This window comes from Schistocerca americana, chromosome 6 (genome assembly GCF_021461395.2).
Source record: "Schistocerca americana isolate TAMUIC-IGC-003095 chromosome 6, iqSchAmer2.1, whole genome shotgun sequence".
Taxonomy (NCBI): Eukaryota; Metazoa; Arthropoda; class Insecta; order Orthoptera; family Acrididae; genus Schistocerca; species Schistocerca americana.
In genome coordinates this window covers 145,401,082-145,421,142 of record NC_060124.1, presented here as the reverse complement: position 1 = coordinate 145,421,142, position 20,061 = coordinate 145,401,082, and the positions used below count along the sequence as shown (strand labels likewise).

The following is a 20,061-nucleotide window of genomic DNA, read 5'->3' as shown; positions in this document are numbered from 1 at the left end:
GCTAGTGATACGACGCCGTCGGGATCCAGCACGGCGTTCCGTATTACCCTCTTGAACCCCCGATTCCGTATTCTGCTAACAGTCAATGGATCTCGACCGACGCGAGCAGCAATGTCGCGATACGATGAACCGCAATCGCGATAGGCTACAATCCGACCTTTATCAAAGTCGTAAACGTGATGGTACGCACATCTCCTCCTTACACGAGGCATCACAACGACGTTTCACCAGAGAACGCCGGCAACTGCTGTTTGTGTATGAGAAATCGGTTGGAAACTTTCCTCATGTCAGCACGTTGTAGGTGTCGCCACCGGCGTCAACTTTGTGTGAATTCTCTGAAATGCTAATCATTTGCATATCACAGCATCTTCTTCCTGTCTGTTAAATTTCGCTTCTGTAGCACGACATCTTCGTGGTGTAGCAATTTTAATGGCCACTAGTGTACTATGAGGTATGAGACAAAGAACCTACAATCTCCAAAGAAATTAAATTCTAAACTGGTGAAGATCTTTTAACATACCACAAAGAGAATGAATGATTATATGAGAAATTAATGGCGCAACATATAACAGATTGCAAGTGAAATACAGAGGCTCTCACTATATTCTGTACTCGATATTGTGTAAACCACATGTAAGAAATTCAGTATTTAACCTTTATCTATTTGGAGGAAACCGCCAGATGCGGCCTCCTACGTGGGTGTAGGACAGTCGAGCGCAGGTGAGGCGGTGTGATCCTGTGGCAAGCTGAGGTGCTAATGCGACGTCATTCAATTAACAGTCATTTACTTTCGATTTGTACAGCCACTCTTGTCTTCTTTCCAGTGAGGGTCAGCGGTGGCCGTGCTGAGACCGTGTTAAGGGGATAGGACGTCAAACGGGCCGACTTGGAGCAGGAGAGGCATCACAGGACATTTTAATTTCCAGTGTCTATACTTTTACAAATAAATTCATAAAACTTTGCCAACATCACCAGGAAGTATTCAGGATTCACACTCATAGCAGTGGAAGTTCGTAAACATAACAAAATAAATTTTTTTTACGTGTTAAATTTCATCATTTTTTCACTTACTAATGGCTGCATTTGTTGCTATAGGTACACTTTTCTTCATAAGTTAGAGAGATTCTTCGATGAATTTTGCACATGATATATACCATATTCACAGGTGTATGAAACTCTAGAATTTATTTAATTTATCAAAAAACGAAAAAACTGTCATGTTTTAAACTTCATGTTTAGGAAAAACACAAATTTTATAGTTAATTACCTCAATTTTTACCATAGTTTTTAATAGATTTCGAAAATTCTAGAGTTTCATGCACCTTTAAGTGTGGTTTGTATGCTGTGCACAATTCGTCGAAGAATCTTTCTTACTTATGAAGAAAAGTGTACCTACAGCAACAAATACTGCCATTAGTAAGTGAAAAAAATGATGAAATTTCACATGTAAAAAAATTTTTTTCGTAATGTTTTCGAACTTCCACTGCTATTAGTGTGAATTCTGAATCCTGGTCATGCTGATAAAGTTTTACGGATTTTTTGGTAAAAGTATAGACAGTGGAAATTAAAATGTCCTGTGGTGCCTCTCCTGCTCCAAGTCGGTCCGTTGGACGTCCTACCCCCCTTAAACGGAGGCGCAGGGTAGCGCGTCAGCGCACGCCGAGGAATCTGCTGGCGCGGCCGCCGGAGTTGTGTCAGGACAGTGCTGCGTCGTCGTCGTAGGAGTAGGACTACGGCGGCCGATGCGTCTCTAAGAGTGGGGCGTGGCTCTAGACATCTGTCGGAGCCTCAGTGCTCTCGTTGAGTGCAGAGTGTAGCTTGGCGCCAGAAATCTGCTTGCCGTGCTGCTGTTGTCAGTTGTCGTGATGGCGTAGGCGGAAGGAGCAACACTGACAAGAACAACCCGACTGCTCGCAGAGTTGAAGTTCCCTCCATTGCCAGATGGGCGCAAACTCGTAGCAATACACTCCATAGAGCGAGGTGGCGCAGTGCTTAGCACAATGGATTCGCATTCTGGAGGACAACGGTTCAAACCCGCGTCCGGGCATCCTGACGTAGGTTTTTCGCGATTTCCCTGCATCGCTTCAGGCAAATGCCGGGGTGGTTTCTTTGAATGGGCACGGCTGACTTCCTCCCCTGTCCTTTCCTAATCCGATGGGACCGATGACCTCGCTGTTTGGTCCCCTCCCCCAAATCAAACAACCGACCAGTAGTCTCCAAGCTGGCGACAGCGAGTAAGATTTAGTGGTTTTCACCAGGTCGTCTAGCAACTAGTAGAGCTGGCCTTCCGTTGCTATGAATGATGGAGTGGCCAGACTCAGAATCTGTGGGAGGAAGGCAAGGATTTTACAGCAGTGGGTGATGTGATGCCCCTGTACTGGTGACCGAATGTGCTCTTATTTTCCCAGCCTATGAGCTGGCCTAATGTTTAATTTCAGAGTGTTCCTTTGTGCAAAGTTTTCAATGTGAAGGCATTCTTGCATAATCCCTACGTGTGGTTACTACATGTACCCCATTACAGAAGAACCTTGTATCCTCTCTGCAGTATTGTGTAAGTGGTGAATCAGGTGTTTCTGACGTTCTCTGTCGCACATTATGGGGCAATAAGCTCCCAGCTTCTTCGTATTTTGGCTCTTCCGAGTGTTTACATTCGTTACGCTCTCGCTGTGAAGTCGATGGCTGTGCTCCGCGTAGCATCGTCCCAGTTGGTTTCATCAAAATTTTATCCCTCCCTTAATTACTATTCTTCTGTGTAACTTATTAGACACATCATCAACACATGACGTCATATACTTTCCTTGTTGCGTATTGTAAGATCTCCGTTTATTTCGATTTACCACTTAGTTTCTTTGTTATATATTGTAGGAGATTGATATTTTCATATTACCATGGCATGATACCACGTCTGCCATTTTCTGAATGGAATAATAGGATCCCATTTTCGCTGTTTACATTGTTCATATTCCACGGAATCAGTCACCATAATCTCACAATGGAAATGAGCGTACGGCATCTGTGAGTCCCCCATTTGGGGAAGTTGGGCCGCCGAGGGCAAGTACTTATTGCATGCGACGCCACATTGGGCGACTTGAGCGTCGGAGATGGGGACAACACAACACCAAGTCCCTGAACGGAGAAAATCTCCTGCCCAGCCGGGATTCGAACCCGGGCCCCTTGGCGTGGCATTCCACCGCGCTGACCACTCTGCTAACGGGGGCGGACACCATAACCTCAAAATGATACACATGGGATGGCAGATGTAGGAGACAACTGCTAAGTGCTGTATTTGACAACGGAAATATGTCAGAAGATAAAAATCGTTCCGCAGTGGGGCCTGTTTTCAAAGAAAAAGAAAAAGTCCAGCACATTCCGTTCGTAGGGCTTAAATTAGCGGAGGGCCATAAAATAGTAATGTGTATGTCCCAAGATCGGGACGAAGCAATTGATGTTTCCTCAGATCACAACCCAGTCGGAATAATGTTGTGTTAAAACAGCCTCGAGCGGTATAAAGAGAGCTATAAACATTATTATCAAGTGTTTTCCAGTTTAGGTTCGTATTGTTTAGAATACAGTGACGAAGTTCATGAACACATTTCCCCGCCAGCATTCGGTACTCTACGCTGTTGCTGCTACATTCCAGATGCGCAATCGCCGCCCAACTGAGCGACTAGCAACTCTTCGGCTCCCTTCGTTGCCGTTCGGCCGGAGAGGATTGTATAGTTTAGGGATGTTCAATGTCAGGTAGGACTGCCGTAACACAGAGCGTGGTAGTCGAGGGTATGCGAGTTTGGGCAGAGAGGAAGATAAGTATATACAATAAAGTCATCAGTGTGCAAAAGTACAAGACAGTAATAGCAGTAATTATGCCGAACAGGAATAAAAAAATAATAACGTACAAAGCAACAGTGAAAACAATACATTAATATGACATTATTAAGTGCTTTTAAAGTTAATCTACGGATTATCGTCTGGTGAGTCTGGGTCATAATTACAGCTAGATTCTGCGAACTAAATGTGGTCAGACTGTTTCTAGTGACTGAATTGTTATGTCAGCTTCTTTTTCTAACATTTCAATGCTGGACAATGCACCATTTAAAATTTGTAATTAAGCTACGGTATGAGACAAAGGTTTTAACTGATTTGTTATAAACAGGGAAAGTCGCATGATTATAGGAGGTGACAGGGATACGGATTCGTGTATCCCACTAAACACGAAATTTATCTTGCACACTTGGAGAACCGATTCGTTATGGTAATGTTAAGGTTTGTCCCACGGTAGTAAACTGATACGTACTTTCCCCCTAGTTAATCAGTGAACGTAAGGCAGATGGAGCACCCGTGACTAAAATGTTTAAAGGAATTAGAATGATAGCAAATTATTTCTCATAAGCAAGCAAGACAAGCAACAGATTTCAGATAACCTAAATGGTCAACATTAAACATCGCTGGGGCTAAAATTGTGGACTACGGCTGGGTAAAATTCAAAAGCACTGTAGAATACTTTTCAGACAGGCATGTTCCGAGAAATGTATGCGGTTCCTTGGGAAGGGATGACCCTGTTGTTCAACAGCTGTTTTAACGTACATTTTCATGGGCGATAGAAATTGTATATCGCGGACAATATGGCCCGGCAGTATTGCCTGGCAATACTGTTAGCCTCACGGCAGATACGGCAACATTGCGGGACTGAAACCATTCGCACGGCCCATAGTATCGCTGTGAAATGAACGAAAGCGAGCTAGCGGAAGCGAGTGCGGTTGTTCTGCTTTTACATTCCACATGGGGAAACGTTAACTAGGAAAAAATGGCCTCTCAGGATGCGTGTGTTTTCTTTTTTCTTTTAAAAAAAGTAAGCGAGCTGCCTCCGAAACTTTTAACTCGTGAACTGATACCGAATGATGAACGTACGTTCCGCATAATTTCACGAGAATATCGAAACACTATTTCGAATACATCGTAAAAGCAATTGATTGGAGAATTGGTTAGATCAATATACCTGTGAAAGCTACACCAGTTACAGCAAGACAGGCAACCACGCTTCTTTTTTTGTTTTCTTGATTCGTACACGAGTTTGATGTACGTATAAAGTTCATTTTGTAGCGTCCAGCAAGCAATCTAGACGCTCAGTGAGACTGGAGACTGGAGACGGTCCGTCCGGTCAGTTAACGTGGAGGTGGCTAAATGGAAGTTTGAAAAAGTTGTGGAACTCGGTCGGGAAATCATCGAACAAAGACAAGACTTGAATAACTACAATCTTTTATTGCACATGTGAGCCAGCATTGGATAAAGACTGAATGAAAGTACACTACTACCAATAGCAAAATCCCATGGAGGGAGATACGTGAGCAGAGACAGGACAGATACTACAAGTCCAAGCCCCAGGCCTGACTCACACATACATTCCTCTTGGACTGCTGTCTGTACTGAACTCTCTCACGCGGTATGTCGGCTCCACTTTTGTACTCTGCAATTGGCCACGCTGCCCCTTCTATGTAGGTACTACCCGACACCACACTGCGTGGCCCAAGTAGGACCATATATGGTCACCGTCAACGCACTCCTCCATTCGGCCGCAACACGTGAGCTCGCTTGACACCCCGTGGGTCTACGTAACACTTCCCGCCGACGCCCAAACCAAAGCCCTTCCTGTGGCGTCTTCATTGTACTCTGAATACTTTCTAGAAAACTTATTTGTGATGGCTGCTGCTTTGTTGCCTTTCGGGCTTTGCATTTTTTAAATGTGCGAAAATTTATGATCGATATGCCTCCTCGTAACAGAAGTTGACAGCGCTGTGGTAGAAGAATTCAAGGAATTCTTAACGGTGAATTTGGAACGACAATCAAAAATTTATGTTAATGTTTTATTGTGGTTCGCCAGTACACCGAGAGAAATTTCATTTCAAAAATACGATACATCTACGAGCCTAGTTTACACTGAAGCGCCAAAGAATTTGGTATAGGCATGCGTATTCAAACACAGAGATATGTGAAAAGGCAGAATACGGCGCTGCGGTCGGCAGTGCCTATACAAGACAATAAGTGTCTGGCGCTGTTGTTAGATCGATTACTGCTGCTACAATGCCAGGTTATCAAGATTTAAGTGAATCTGAACGTGCTCTTATAGTCGGCGCACGAGCGATGGGACACAGCATCTCCGAGGTAGCGATGAAGTGGGGATTTTCCCGTTCGACCATTTCACGAGTGTGCTGTGAATATCATGAATCCGCTAAGACATCAAATCTCCGACATCGCAGCGGCAGGAAAAAGATTCTCCAAGAACGGAACCAACGACGAATGAAGAGAATCGTTCAACCCTTCCGCAAATTGCTGCAGATTTCAATACTGGGCCATCAACAGGTGTCAGCGTTCGAATCATTTAACGAAGCATCATCGATATGGGCTTTTGGAGCTGAAGCCGGCCGAAGTGGCCGTGCGGTTAAAGGCGCTGCAGTCTGGAACCGTAAGACCGCTACGGTCGCAGGTTCGAATCCTGCCTCGGGCATGGATGTTTGTGATGTCCTTAGGTTAGTTAGGTTTAATTAGTTCTAAGTTCTAGGGGACTAATGACCTCAGAAGTTGAGTCCCATAGTGCTCAGACCCATTTGAACCTTTTTTTTTTTTTTTTTTTTTTTTTTTTGAGCTGAAGGCCCACTCGTGTACCCTTGATGACTGCATGACACAGAGCTTTACGCCTCGCCCGGGCCCGTCAACACCGATATTGAGCTGTTGATAAATGGAAACATGTTGCCTGGTCGGACAAGACTGTTCAAGCTGGTCGAGGCTTTATAATGGTGTGGGGCGTGTGCAGTCGGAGCAATGTGGAACCCTTGATACGTCTAGATACTCTTGACAGGTGACACGTACGTAAGCATCCTGTCTGATCACCTGCGTCCATTCACGTCCATTGTGTACTCCAACGGACTTGAGCAATTCCAGCAGAAAAATGAGATACCCCACACGTCCAGCATTGCTAAAGAGTGGCCCTCAGGAACACTCTTCGAGGAGTTTACATACTTCCGCTGGCCACCAAACTCACAAGCTGAACATTATTGAGGATCTGGGATGCCTTGCAACGTGCTGTTCAGAAGAGATCTCCACCCGCTCGTACTCTTACGGATTTACGGACAGCCCTACTTCAGACGTTAGTTGAGTCTATGGCCGTCGTGTTGCGGCACTTCTGCATGCTAGCAGGAGCCCCAAACGATATTGGGCAGATGTACCAGTTTCTTTGGCTCTTCAGTGTATAATGTAATAGTATGAGAAGTAATCCAGGCCTGTATAAAAACGGTAATTAACGAAACTCAATGTTGGTAAGTTGCTGTCCACGAGCATGAAAACACGTGATGAAGCTTACAAAAGCTTTAGTAGTCTTCTAATACAATGATATCAGTGCGATTGTCCCATTTAAGATTGCAATCTTTCTGTATAGGGCTTTTTATGTTCCATAGTTCTGGTTGGAGAAGTAGGTATGTCACATTTATGAAATTCATGGTTCTCTTGTTTGGCCGCTACTAGAATCCTGTAGACAACAACAAATTGAGTGCCTCTACTTTTTGGTGCGTAATTCTTGCAGAAGTGCTACCATTATTTGACTGGACTTCCTGGTTCTCAGGAAGTCGCGATGCGCAATTCTTGATGTAAATCTTGACACGTGTCCACCTAAGCGGTCCTAACATCTCCCTCAAACACCTGTTTTTCGTGTCTGAGAAGCAGATGGTGCGCGGTGAGTCTCAGATGGTGCCCCACGAGGAGTAAGTGCTGCTACGTACGAGTACCAACTTTTGAACTGAAGTGAAATAATACTCAATAAAATTTTTGTGGGTTTGTGACTGCACTGTCAATATACAAACATAAAAAAGTTTTTCTTCACCCCGGTTCCCAGAACTCATGAAGATAGACGTTGACTCTGGATATTGTATCACAGACACAGTCCCTTTGACTGTTCAGAGATGTCACTAAACCCACCCAAAGATGTAAACAACCATGCATGAGCAGCGCCTATTAGACGGAGGGGGTCCGACAGCCGGTCAGTTCCAGTCATTCCACCAGGAAGGAGGTACACGGCTCGTGTTGTCTGTAGTTCAATCATGCCTAGACGGTCAGTACCGTGGTTCGATTGCGTCCACATTGCTACTTTGTGCCAGGAAGGGCTCTCAACAAGGGAAGTGTCCAGGCGTCTCAGAGTGAACCAAAGCGATGTTGTTCGGACATGGAGGAGATACAGAGAGACAGGAACTGTCGATGACATGCCTCGCTCAGGCCGCCGAAGGGCTACTACTGTAGTGGATGACCGCTACCTACGGATTATGAGTCGGAGGAACCCTGACAACAACGCCACCATGTTGAATAATGCTTTTGTGCAGCCACACGACGTCGTGTTAAGACCCAAACTGTGCGCAATTGGCTGCATGATGCGCAGCTTCACTCCCGACGTCCATGGCGAGGTCCATCTTTGCAACTACGACACCATGCAGCGCGGTACAGACGAGCCCAACAACATGCCGAATGGACCTCTCAGGATTGGCATCACGTTCTCTTCACCGATGAGTGTCGCATATGCCTTCAACCAGACAATCGTCGGAGACGTGTTTGGAGGCAACCCGGTCAGGTTGCACCCCTTAGACACACTGTCCAGCGAGTGCAGCAAGGTGGAGGTTCCCTGCTGTTTTGGGGTGGCATAACGTGGGACCGACGTACGCCGATGGTGGTCATGGAAGGCGCCGTAACGGCTGGACGATACGTGAATGTCATCCTGCGAGCGAAGGTGCAACCATATCGGCAGCATATTGGCGAAGCATTCGTCTTCATGGACGACAATTCGCGCTCCCATCGTGCAAATCTTGTGAATGACTTCCTTCAGGAAAACGACATCGCTCGACTAGAGTGGCCAGCATGTTCTCCAGACATGAGCCCTATCGAACATGCCTGGGATAGATTGAAAAGGGCTGTTTGTGGGCGACATGACCCACCAACCACTCTGAGGGATCTACGTCGAATCGCCGTTGAGGAGTGGGACAATCTGGACCAACCGTGCCTTGATGGACTTGTGGATAGTATGTCACGACGAATACAGGCATACATCAATGCAAGAGCACGTGCTACTGGGTATTAGAGGTACCAGTGTGTACAGCAGTCTGGACCACCACCTCTGAAGGTCTCGCTGTGTGGTGGTACAACATGCAATATGTGATTTTTATGAGCAATAAAAAGGGTGGAAATGATGTTTATGTTGATCTCTATTCCAATTTTATGTACAGGTTCCGGAACTCTCTGAATCGAGGTGATGCAAACCTTTTTTGATGTGTGTATATGAAACTACCGACGTTTCAGTTCCTATTGCATGCAACCTTCTTCAGGGTATTTTTGTTTACTGCTGAATGAGAAAACTTTGCTTCTTGTATACCTGTAGACATGGATGTTATCTAATTCTGACAGGCTGCTGAGGTTGAAGAGGAGGTATGTTAGAAATCTTTATTGGAGTTTTTATCATTTCTTTCCATTGGTGGAAACCCGACGTTTTGACTGGTGTTAGCGTTACTCCTCGTGGTTAGCGGAAATCGTCGAATGTAAAACCAGGCGGCAGTTGTGTCTTCTATGAACGCGGTGCTATTACCTCGGCAGACGACGGCTTCGGACATAGGTTTCCGTTGGCAGTTTACTTTTCTCCTGGAACCCTATAAAATCTCAAGGGTTTTTAGGTCACTCAGTCACACACACACACACACACACACACACACACACACACACACAGACCCTAATTTAGTCATCGAATTAAGGGGGGAGGGGCACCCATTGTCCATTAAATAATGATCCAGGCTTGTCAAAGAAGAATTCCTTCCATGACTGGGAAGTATTTTTCTTTCAGCTGTAAGTACTATTAGAAGATACGAAATACTTTCAATGCAATCTGTACATGGTACGAGTGCGAACTGGAGTAAGCAAATGTGGCTTAGATCGCTAATAAGCTAAAACGCTAGTAAGCTAAAAAGTAAACAGTTCTCAAGTTCATTAGCTGGATTTGCGTTCAGTCACAGTTCCAACAGTTCTGTGCCAGTAATGGCGATTGTAGCTTTGAGTGTTCAGTTCAGTTTCTTGCAACAGTGAGTGTTCTGTTGTTGGTCAACACGCATAAATATGTGAAAAGAAAGCATAAAGTTACAGGAAGTAATGACATTGATGTATTCCAGTCCGAGTCTCTTGCTTCAGCTTCAAGCAGTGGTAATATTACAGCTTCTGAGTTAAAAACTGCAGAACTTGAAATGACATGTGTTGGTGAAAATAGTTAGAATAAGTGCATTATGTCTACTGTGGCACACCATACATCTATTTTTGTGATATTGTAGAGTTAAATTCATTAACAGGCGAATCTATTGCCGATAACATTGAATCTTGTTTCGTCAGTAATGGAATTTATGAAGACACTTTTTGTGATCAGGTGACAGCGTTTACTTCAGACGGGGATGCAAATCTTTATAAAGCAGCAGCTACACACATTCCTGATAAATATAATCTAATATTGTAATTATTGTTTGGAGTATAAACCGCAGCTTGCAGTTCATGATATAATAGATACAATATCTGTTCTACTACAATTCAAGTCTTTCATGGACTCCTTATATTCTACTTTTCTGGCAGCCCAGAAACCCGACGTGAATTGACAGTAATCGCCAATGCCATACAGACCCGAAATTTTTTTAAAAAATGGGAAGAATATTTGATATTTGTTGGATACCATCCTCATGCAAAGCCGTGATAGTTGTAATGTTAAGTTACAGTTCTCTTATCCAAACAGGGCAACATTTCGAGGATTCCTCCACAAAATGAATTCATGTAATTTTGTCAAGAAGTTTTAGGGATATTCTGGAAACGATAAAATCACTTTCCTTGTATCTGCACTCTAGAAGATCTGATGGGTAATTCTATTTCGTAAATAAAATTATGTATTGGTGCATTAGCTACAACGAAAGAAATGCCTGGTGTACTTCATCTACATCTACATGGATACTCCGTAAATCACACTTCAGTGCCTGGCTGAGTGTTCATCGAACCACCTTCACAATAATTCTCTATTATTCCAATCTAGAACAGCGCGCGAAAAAACGAAAACCTCTATCTTTCCGTGCGAACTCTGATTGAAAGTTGGTGATTGAAATTGCGTGAGAAGATACCGCCGCAGCGGAAAACGCCTTTGTTTTAATGATGTTCACCCTAAATCCTGTTTCATGTCAGTGACACTCTCGCCCCTATTTCTCGATAATACAAAACGTGCTGCTCTTCTTTGAACTTTCTTGATGAAGCCGCTGAAGTCAAATATTCAGCTACGAAGAACATTCAGGGACATGCTGTATCTGAATCTTCAGACGGAGTGATTGAATTGTTCATAAATTTCAAGAAGTATTTTCTTGAAGGTGTCGTGGACACAGAACTAGAAGATTTTTCACTGCTTATTCTTGGACGAGTGTGATGTTTTAAATACAATGTGGTGGTCACAGGAAGAAAACAAGTTAATGTTTGGCAGTTTGGTGATGACAAAACCGAGTCATTGTTAAATACCGTGGAAATAGTGCCTTCGAACAGTTACAGCTCTATTACTGTAATAACCATATAAAATTTTCAAGTTCAAGGAAGTGAAAGGAAAAGATTTTTCTGGCGAAAATTTATGGAAACCGATGAACTGTTACAAATAATACCATTGTGATCCGCAGAGTTTGAAGGGGTGTTTAAAGCAATGAATAATACTCTCCACTTAACTCCGGAATCAAATGCAAACAAAAACACTGGCTTTTCTTATGTTAGTGATAATTAATAGATCGTGATTAAATAGTTTTGGCCGGCCGTGGTGGCCGAGCGGTTCTAGGCGCTACAGTCTGGAACCGCGCGACCGCTACGGTCGCAGGTTCGAATCCTGCCTCGGGCATGGATGCGTGTGATGTCCTTAGGTTAATTAGGTTCAAGTAGTTCTAAGTTCTAGGGAACTGATGACCTCCGAAGTTAAGTCCCATGGTGCTCAGAGTCATTTGAACCATTTTTTAAAATAGTTTTCCTGCCGAAGACTGGCAGCAGACTGGATAAGAGCTGAACGCCTTCTGCAAAAGACACTGCGCACAGAAATTTCGTCACATCAACGCAATATGTTTACGTAAATTTGGTAAGATTGTACTTCATATTTACAACTAGTAAAATAGTTAGTTACTTCTTGATTGTTCCTATGTGTCAGTCTCAATGGTAAGACTACTACTACTACTACTACTACTACTAGTTGTTCTACTACCGCCGACGGCCGTGGCCGAGCGGTTCTAGGCGCTTCAGTCCGGAACCGCGCGACTGCTACGGTCGCAGGTTCGAATCCTGCCTCGGGCATGGATGTGTGTGATGTCCTTAGGTTAGTTAGGTTTAAGTAGTTCTAAGTTCTAGGGGACTGATGACCAAAGACGTTAAGTCTCATAGGTCTCAGAGCCATTTGAACCTTTTTTTTTTTTTTTTTTTGTTCTGCTACCGCTACCAGTACCATTCCCACTAATACCACTACCGCCACCACAACCGCCTTATGACAGTAACACACCGGTATTGCTGTTACTACGACTACAGCTGCAAACAAAACACAGATACTGACCGGTTTCGGCCTTTATGCTGAGCATCTTCAGATCCAGCGCACCATATGGCCACAGCCGGCACTGCACGGAAGAGTTGCGTGAAATCACAGTCGTAAACGCAACTGCTCCGTGCACCACCGGCTGCTCCCATATGGTACGTTAGGTCTGAAAATGGCCAACATAAAGCCCGAAACCAGTCATCATTTTTTAATAAATGATTGTTGCGATACTCCCTGTTTTATTAACTAATGATTCATAACAGATCGCTGTCAAATCTCCAAACCATATTATCCAAAAGAACAAATACTGAGTCTTAAGTTTCCCCCACCCCTCATCGGAAAGTCTGATTCGAACACTAACTTGACTCGACAAAGCGATAGTGGTAACTAACTTGAATATATGATTAGGTACAGCCAAGGCCCAGTTCAAAGTAGTCTGAATTGTTACGCCGACTATTACGCCTGAAAATGTCTCTGCAGACTGCCATGACGATGTGCTGTTATCTATACGTATAACAGAATTGTAACTGGCCGATGACTGCATATAAGAGATATTTAAGAAAACTTAACATGAGGGGTCTTTTACAACAGCAATAGAAGCCAGAACAATTATTTTTAGAATTTTTGGTTGTTTGTCTACCTATCCGTGTGTTTGAACGCGAATCACGTAAAAACTACAGCCCTAAATTCGATGCGGTTTTCGTAGTTGTATTTTCGGAGGTCTAGATTAAAGTTTAGTACATGTTTCGGCTTAAAACGCCATCTAGAAGCCAAATTGTCTGTACATGTAGAGAGTTTTCTGTGACTGCGTCAGTACGGGGAAATCGGAATCCATAGGAGATAACGGCCAGTTCCACAAGAAAATGCACGCCGTTATCTGTATGAAATAGAAGACACTACTATAAATATGTGTTTACATGAAAATACATGTTATTACTAATTTCACAATTATCTAATAATGAATCCACTGGCCGCCATTATCGATTATAGCTTGGCACCTTTTTGGCATGATTTTCATGAAATTTTCTTCATATTATCTGAGCATTATCCTGATTTTACATGACAGCTGCTTTAAGGTATATGTTGGCTTTCCTTTAAGCTTCATCTTAAAATACGACCAAGCATTTCGGTCGGGTTTGCATCCGGAAACATTGCAGGCCAACCCATTGTGGACACCCTATTGTCTTGTTTCCACGCTATACAGAGACGGTTAACCAAAGAGCTTCTCAACGGAACTCAGAAGGAATTTTTTGATAAATATTTCACATTTTTTCAGCACTCTTTTTTGCACTCATTTTAAACTGCAAACGACGAAATAAAACATGCAGCTCTCGCACTGTTTATCTACACACTGTGCAAACCCGCATTGAGTACAGATTGGAGACCACTACCAGAAATGTTGCTGCGGACGTTACATTTAAAATTATGGCGTACACTTTCTTGTGGAACTGACTGTACAGGGAAACTGTCTTAGCAACATTTAGGTGCTTTTTTGTGAAAACAATTTTCCCACAATCAAATTTTTGGTCAAGCGTGAGCTGTCAATGAAAATGAGTAAAATTGACAACATTTTTTTTTATGTGGACCGACTCAGTTTTATGTAAGGGTCACTTCATTATAATGGAAGAAAAAAATCGGGCCTGCAGAAGTTTTATAAAAGTAAACTAAATAAACCAGGATATAAATGATAGAATCCTAAAAAGTAGCATTTTGGATTGTTTTATAATAATAATAATAAAGTTAACAGTTTAGTATCGTTACCCATAGACATTCTTCAATTAATTCTTGAATCGGTTTAACTGTCAACGTTGATAAGTTTGTCCAGTTGACACTAAAAATCACTTCGTACATTTCTTCAGAGGTTTTCATCGTGTGTTATCGATATAAATGAAGTGATACAATTGTTCCGATTTCATATTAGTGTCTTTTAACTTCTTTCATTCTTGAATTTATTCTTCAATTAATGGAATGTGATCCGGATATGTACTCTAGAGAAGAAGAAACGTAGTCCACACAATAAATATCCCAATGACGATATGGATAAATGTACTACTAGGCAACACTAACTATGCGGAAACTTTACGTGTTTTGCTCTACAGAAATGGACGTCAAGGCGGGCAAAGAAATCCAGTGTTGTTCCGTCTGTAGGATTTGGTTTCGAAAGGTGCCACAAAAAACAAGTCGTCATGTGGGGACGAGACGACGTGGTTTCAAAAAGATTTTTTATAAAAGTGTTGTGGTGTGCTGGGCATAGGCATACCTGTCGCGTCTGGCAGGGCTCCAGTTGTTAGATTATTGGAACGAATTGAGCAACATTTACAAAATGCCGAAGGGTCGGAAATATGAGGCATGTTACGGTTGGCTATACTGGTGGGAGGAGATCCCCCTGACCAGAGCGAGCACCGTGGAAACATGATAGTACGGAAACTCACATTGAAGTGTCCAGTTGCGTGAAAGTGTCGGTAAGAAATCCCGTGAAGTGCAATCCACGAGCTGTGATACGCTTTTTACTCGCGGAAGAGATCAGACCTACCGAAATTTTTTCGCAAATCAGGACGGTTTAGGACGAAGGTGCTATGAACAGAACCAGTGTGTGTAAGTGGGGTACGAAGTTTAGTGTAGGCAGAACAAATGTTCATGACGAACAAAGGAGTGGGAGCACCCTTCACTTTGACTGATGATGGTACATTGTTCGTGAAGAGTGCCAGTTAACAATGGATGAGATTTCTGCAATGTTTCCAGAAACCTCTAGAACTCTCTTGTATGAGACACTCACAGAAACGCTGGGATACCGGAAACTGAAAAGGAGGAGAATGCTGACGAGAGGAGTGTGCCTAATGCAAGACAACACTCGCCCTTATTCAGCCTTAGCCACCAAGGCGCTCTTGGTCTCGTTTGGTTGGATTGTATTGAATCCCCTCCCGTATTCCCCTGACTTGGTGCCTTCAACTTGTCACCTCCCTGAAGGTACTCAAGAGTGAAATTAAATTTTCAACCGCTGAGCTGGTATAGAAAAAGAAGTGGGAGAATGAGCTGGTGGGAGAGTTCTTCGAGGAGGGCATAAGTAAGCTTGTGTCACGGGTCACCACATGAACTGAACGGGATGGCGATTATGTGAAAAAAATAGTCAACAAGTGTATCAACAATATCTGTATTTTTTTTTTCAAATAAATTTTTTCTAAAAAAATATACAAATCTAATACACTTCCCTTCTGAATGTGCCTCTTACTCCATTGTGGAGTTACTAGCACACAGGCATAAACGACAGTTTATCAGCAACGAGCTCACACAAGTGTGTGCATTTTAACTAACTTGACACAGCTAATACCTGTTACTCTAGACTGCGCAGTTACTAAACTGAAGTAGTTGAATATAATCATTTCAATTCAAAATTCAAAGCTAGGCTGTACTATTTAGGCTCTCGTGACCACTTGCTGACCTACTGCCTGTTGGCTTTCGACTCGGAATGGCCAACATTTTATTTTTTATTATTTTGAACTTTTCCTCATTACAGAGGCTTATCTCCAACATAATAATTTACTTGGAAATCACAATACAAACAATAAACGTTTCTTAAACTATATTTTCAAAATATTCCTCCAGGTGTTTCGATCTTGTGTGTTCTCTTCCTCTACACCCATTCTCCTCATTGTGTGCTGTACATTTTGGAGCCAGGTGGTCATAGGTCGTCCTCTTCTTCTTCTCCCCTCCGGCTCCCACTCCAGTATCAATTTTGGTATTCTGGTTTTCGCCATTCGTCGTACATGCCCGTACCACTGTAATTTCTTCCTATCCATTACATCATATATTCTTTCTTTTATTTCCATTCTCCTTATTATTTCGGTTTCCTTATCTTTTCTTTCCTGGAGATTCTTGCCGATCTTCTCCAGAAGTCCATCTCTAGAGCTTGTAATTTTTTAATGTGCTTCATGTTAATTGTCCAGGTCTCCGTTCCAACATTTATTAAGTGATTTTTTTCTGAGCTTTCGCCAACACCAGCGGCTGGAATATTCAAAGAATCACTATACCAGTACTGGTGGGTGAATCTTTTGACAACGCCATCACTCATGCTGGCGATTGTTGTGTAAACGTCGGCCGAAGATCCCAAGACGAAAGCCAACGCACAATACGTCAAAGATAGAAAGTTTTAGATAACATGGTTTTGAGAATTGACAGCTATCTACTCCGGAGAGCCAAACAAACTGGTACACCTACCCAACATCGTGTAGGGTCCCAGCGAGCACGCAGAAGTGCCGCAACACGACGTGGCATGGACTCGACTAATGTCTGAAGTAGTGCCGGAGGGAACTGATACCACAAATCGTGCAGGGATATCTATAAATCCGTAAGATTACGACGGGGTGGAGATCTCTTCTGAACAGCACGTTACAAGACATCCCAGATATGCTCAATAATGTTCATGTCTGGGGATTTTGGTTGCCAGAAGAAGTGTTTGAACTCAGAAGAATGTTCCTGGAGCCACTCTAGCAATTCTGGACGTATGGGGCGTCACCTTGTCCTGCTGGAATTGCCCAAGTCCGTCGGAATGCACGATGGAAATGAATGAATGCAGGTGATCAGAGTGGATGCTTACATACGTGACACCGATCGGAGTTGTATCTAGACGTATCCGTGGTCCCACATCACTCCAACTGCACACGCTCCACACCATTACAGAGCCTGTACCAACTTGAACAGCCCTCTCCTGACATGCAAGGTCCATGGATTCATAAGGTTCTCTCCATACCCGTACACGTCCATCAGCTCGACACAATCTGAAATGAGACTCGTCCGACCAGGCAACATGTTTCCAGTCATCAACAGTCCAATCTCGGTGTTGACGGGCCCAGGCGAGGCGTAAAGCTTTGTGCTGCGCAATCATCAAGGGTACGCGTGTGGGCCTTCGGCTCCGAAAGCCCGTATCGATGACGTTTCGTTGAATGGTTCGCACGCTGACACTAGTTGATGGCCCAGTATTGAAATCTGCAGCAATTTGCGGAAGGGTTGAACAATTCTCTACAGTCGTCGTTGGTTCCGTTCTTGCGGGATCTTTTTCCGGCCGCTGCGATGTCGGAGATTTGATGTCTTACCGGATTCATGATATTCACAGTACATTCTTGAAATGGTCGTACGGAAACTCATCCACTTAATCGCTTCCTCGGAGATGCTGTGTCCCATCGCTCGTGGGTTGACTATAAGACCACGTTCAGACTCATTTAAATCTTGCCATTGTAGCAGTTGTAATCGATCTAACAACTGCGACAGACACTTGTTGTCTTGTATAGGCATTGCCGACCGCAGCGCCGTATTGTGCCTTTTTACATATCTCTGTATTTGAATACGCATGCCTATACCAGTTTCTTTGGTGCTTTAGTGTATTATGAATTATCAGTTAATAAACACTCGAGAGTGTAACAATCATTTGCTTAAAATCGATGAGCGGTTTCGGCCTTTATGCTGACCCGTATATTTTAAGAAGGCAGTGTCACACAGCCCGTAAACATTTTAAATAGATCAAGATTTAGCGCCAAGAGCTGCGGTTAATATTTTTATTGAACAACCAATTCCGCTCCACGGACCTCATCAGGTTCATAAAACATTTCCATCATCACAATGGGCGATATAAAGTCAATGGCATCAATAAAATCCAGTAAAATAGTTTATTTATAGTCCGCAGCTCGTGGTCGTGCGGTAGCGTTCTCGCTTCCCGCGCCCGGGTTCGATTCCCGGTGGGGTCAGGGATTTTCTCTGCCTCGTGATGACTGGGTGTTGTGTGCTGTCCTTAGGTTAGTTAGGTTTAAGTAGTTCTAAGTTCTAGGGGACTGATGACCATAGATGTTAAGTCCCATAGTGCTCAGAGCCATTTGAACCATTAGTTTATTTATATTACTATTTGACACCAGTACCACATTTATGGATTTTATTATTAGCGCCGTTGATTTTATATCGCCTAGTGTGATAAACCTGATGACGATTTGCGAACTGAAACTAATAGCTCAATAAATAAATTTAATCAGCAGCTTCAGGTGGTAAACCGTGACGTTCTTCAAACAATTTTCGGTAATGTTTACTGATTAAAGCTTAGTTATTAAATCACTAAAAGCACCATACTGTAATTTATTACGATAATACTCTGCACTGCAGAAACAGCGCTATAATAAGATTGTCCGCTTGTATTACTGCAAGGTGTAATGTTATTAACAATGAAAGCCCACAAATTTTTAATTTTTGCTCATGTACAGAGGGCATGAATGAATATTTATTCTAACGAGTACAGTACATGAGTAGGTGTGAGCTACAGCAATGGTTTTGTATTGATGGTTTCACAGTATTTGTAAACAATGTCAACGAAAACAATGGTAAAAAAGTAAATCGAAATTTAATGTTACACTTACATATTTCCTCAATTTGGATATTTTTTTTACAGCGAATGCTCTTATGTCCTGCTTCCAAGCGTAGTGGAATACAACCACCGCAGCATAACACAGCAGCAGCTTAGTCACTAAATCCCCTCCTCCTACCCCTACCATGTTCTTGTCCACCCTGTATGAGGCGAAGGTGTAACGTAAGTAAGATTGGACAACCAGTTTGCGGCCACCAGAATGTTTTAAATCACTATTTACCAACACTGATATAAAGTATTGTAGTAAAACAGTTTATTTTTCATCTTTTTTTGCCATTGAACGCCGTAAGGTGTCGATAAAGATAATTCTTAATTTAATGTAAATGGCATACAGTGCTTGGAACATGTATCAACTGGTTGTGCTTGTTATTTGTTATTTTCAGCTGACAGTGGAGATTACGCCTACCCTAAAATACTCGCACATATTGAATTATTGTTTGTTTCCACGCAAAATACTGGACTTCCCACTTCAGCTTAGTTTTAATATTCTCTGAATGCAGTTATGTCGGTTTTTACGGTATAATAGTCTCAAACGAACTCTTAACGTCCCGTAGAGGAAGACCAATACTTTAATACAGTTAGCAGGTTCAAATGGATGTAGGTTGCGGCAGTTATGCAGACATGAAGAGGTTTACACATAATAGACTAGCATGCGAGAGCTGTGTCAAATCAGTCTTCGGACTGAAGACCACAGCAACAACATCAACAACAATAACAGCTAATGCCGTACGAGCAGCTGGTTGCCATAAACTTACCACTCCTCCTTGCAATCGTGGGTCCACATAGCACAGCTGTTGTTCACAGAACTGCCTTCCTTACGCGTGACGTCTCAGCAGACACGCACACAACACACACAAACCATTGCAGCTCTGAGCGCTTGGCCAGTCCCCTCACGCGCTTCCCCCCACTCTTCCCCCAGATAACGCACCCCACCCCACTCCTCACGCCGTGGTGCGAGGATAGTTTCGTGGGGCCTCGCACACGAGTGACGGATCGAGGCGATTCGTCGACAGATCGCGCAATCTGTACGCATACCTCTCTGATCGCAGCGATCGATCACAAATAT

General features: G+C 43.2%; 1 protein-coding gene across 2 annotated transcripts in view; it reads right to left on the bottom strand.

Annotated features, from left to right (window-relative positions):
- The window catches only part of LOC124619885 (protein CBFA2T3-like), a 73,211-nt gene extending 53,364 nt beyond the window's left edge, over window positions 1-19,847 (bottom strand). For both annotated transcript variants that reach the window (XM_047146513.1, XM_047146512.1), the window contains exon 1: window positions 19,751-19,847. In XM_047146513.1, the coding sequence (XP_047002469.1) occupies window positions 19,751-19,779 (29 nt within the window). In that variant the 5' untranslated portion in view covers window positions 19,780-19,847. The remainder of the gene's footprint in view (window positions 1-19,750) is intronic.
- Window positions 19,848-20,061: the final 214 nt, after the last annotated feature.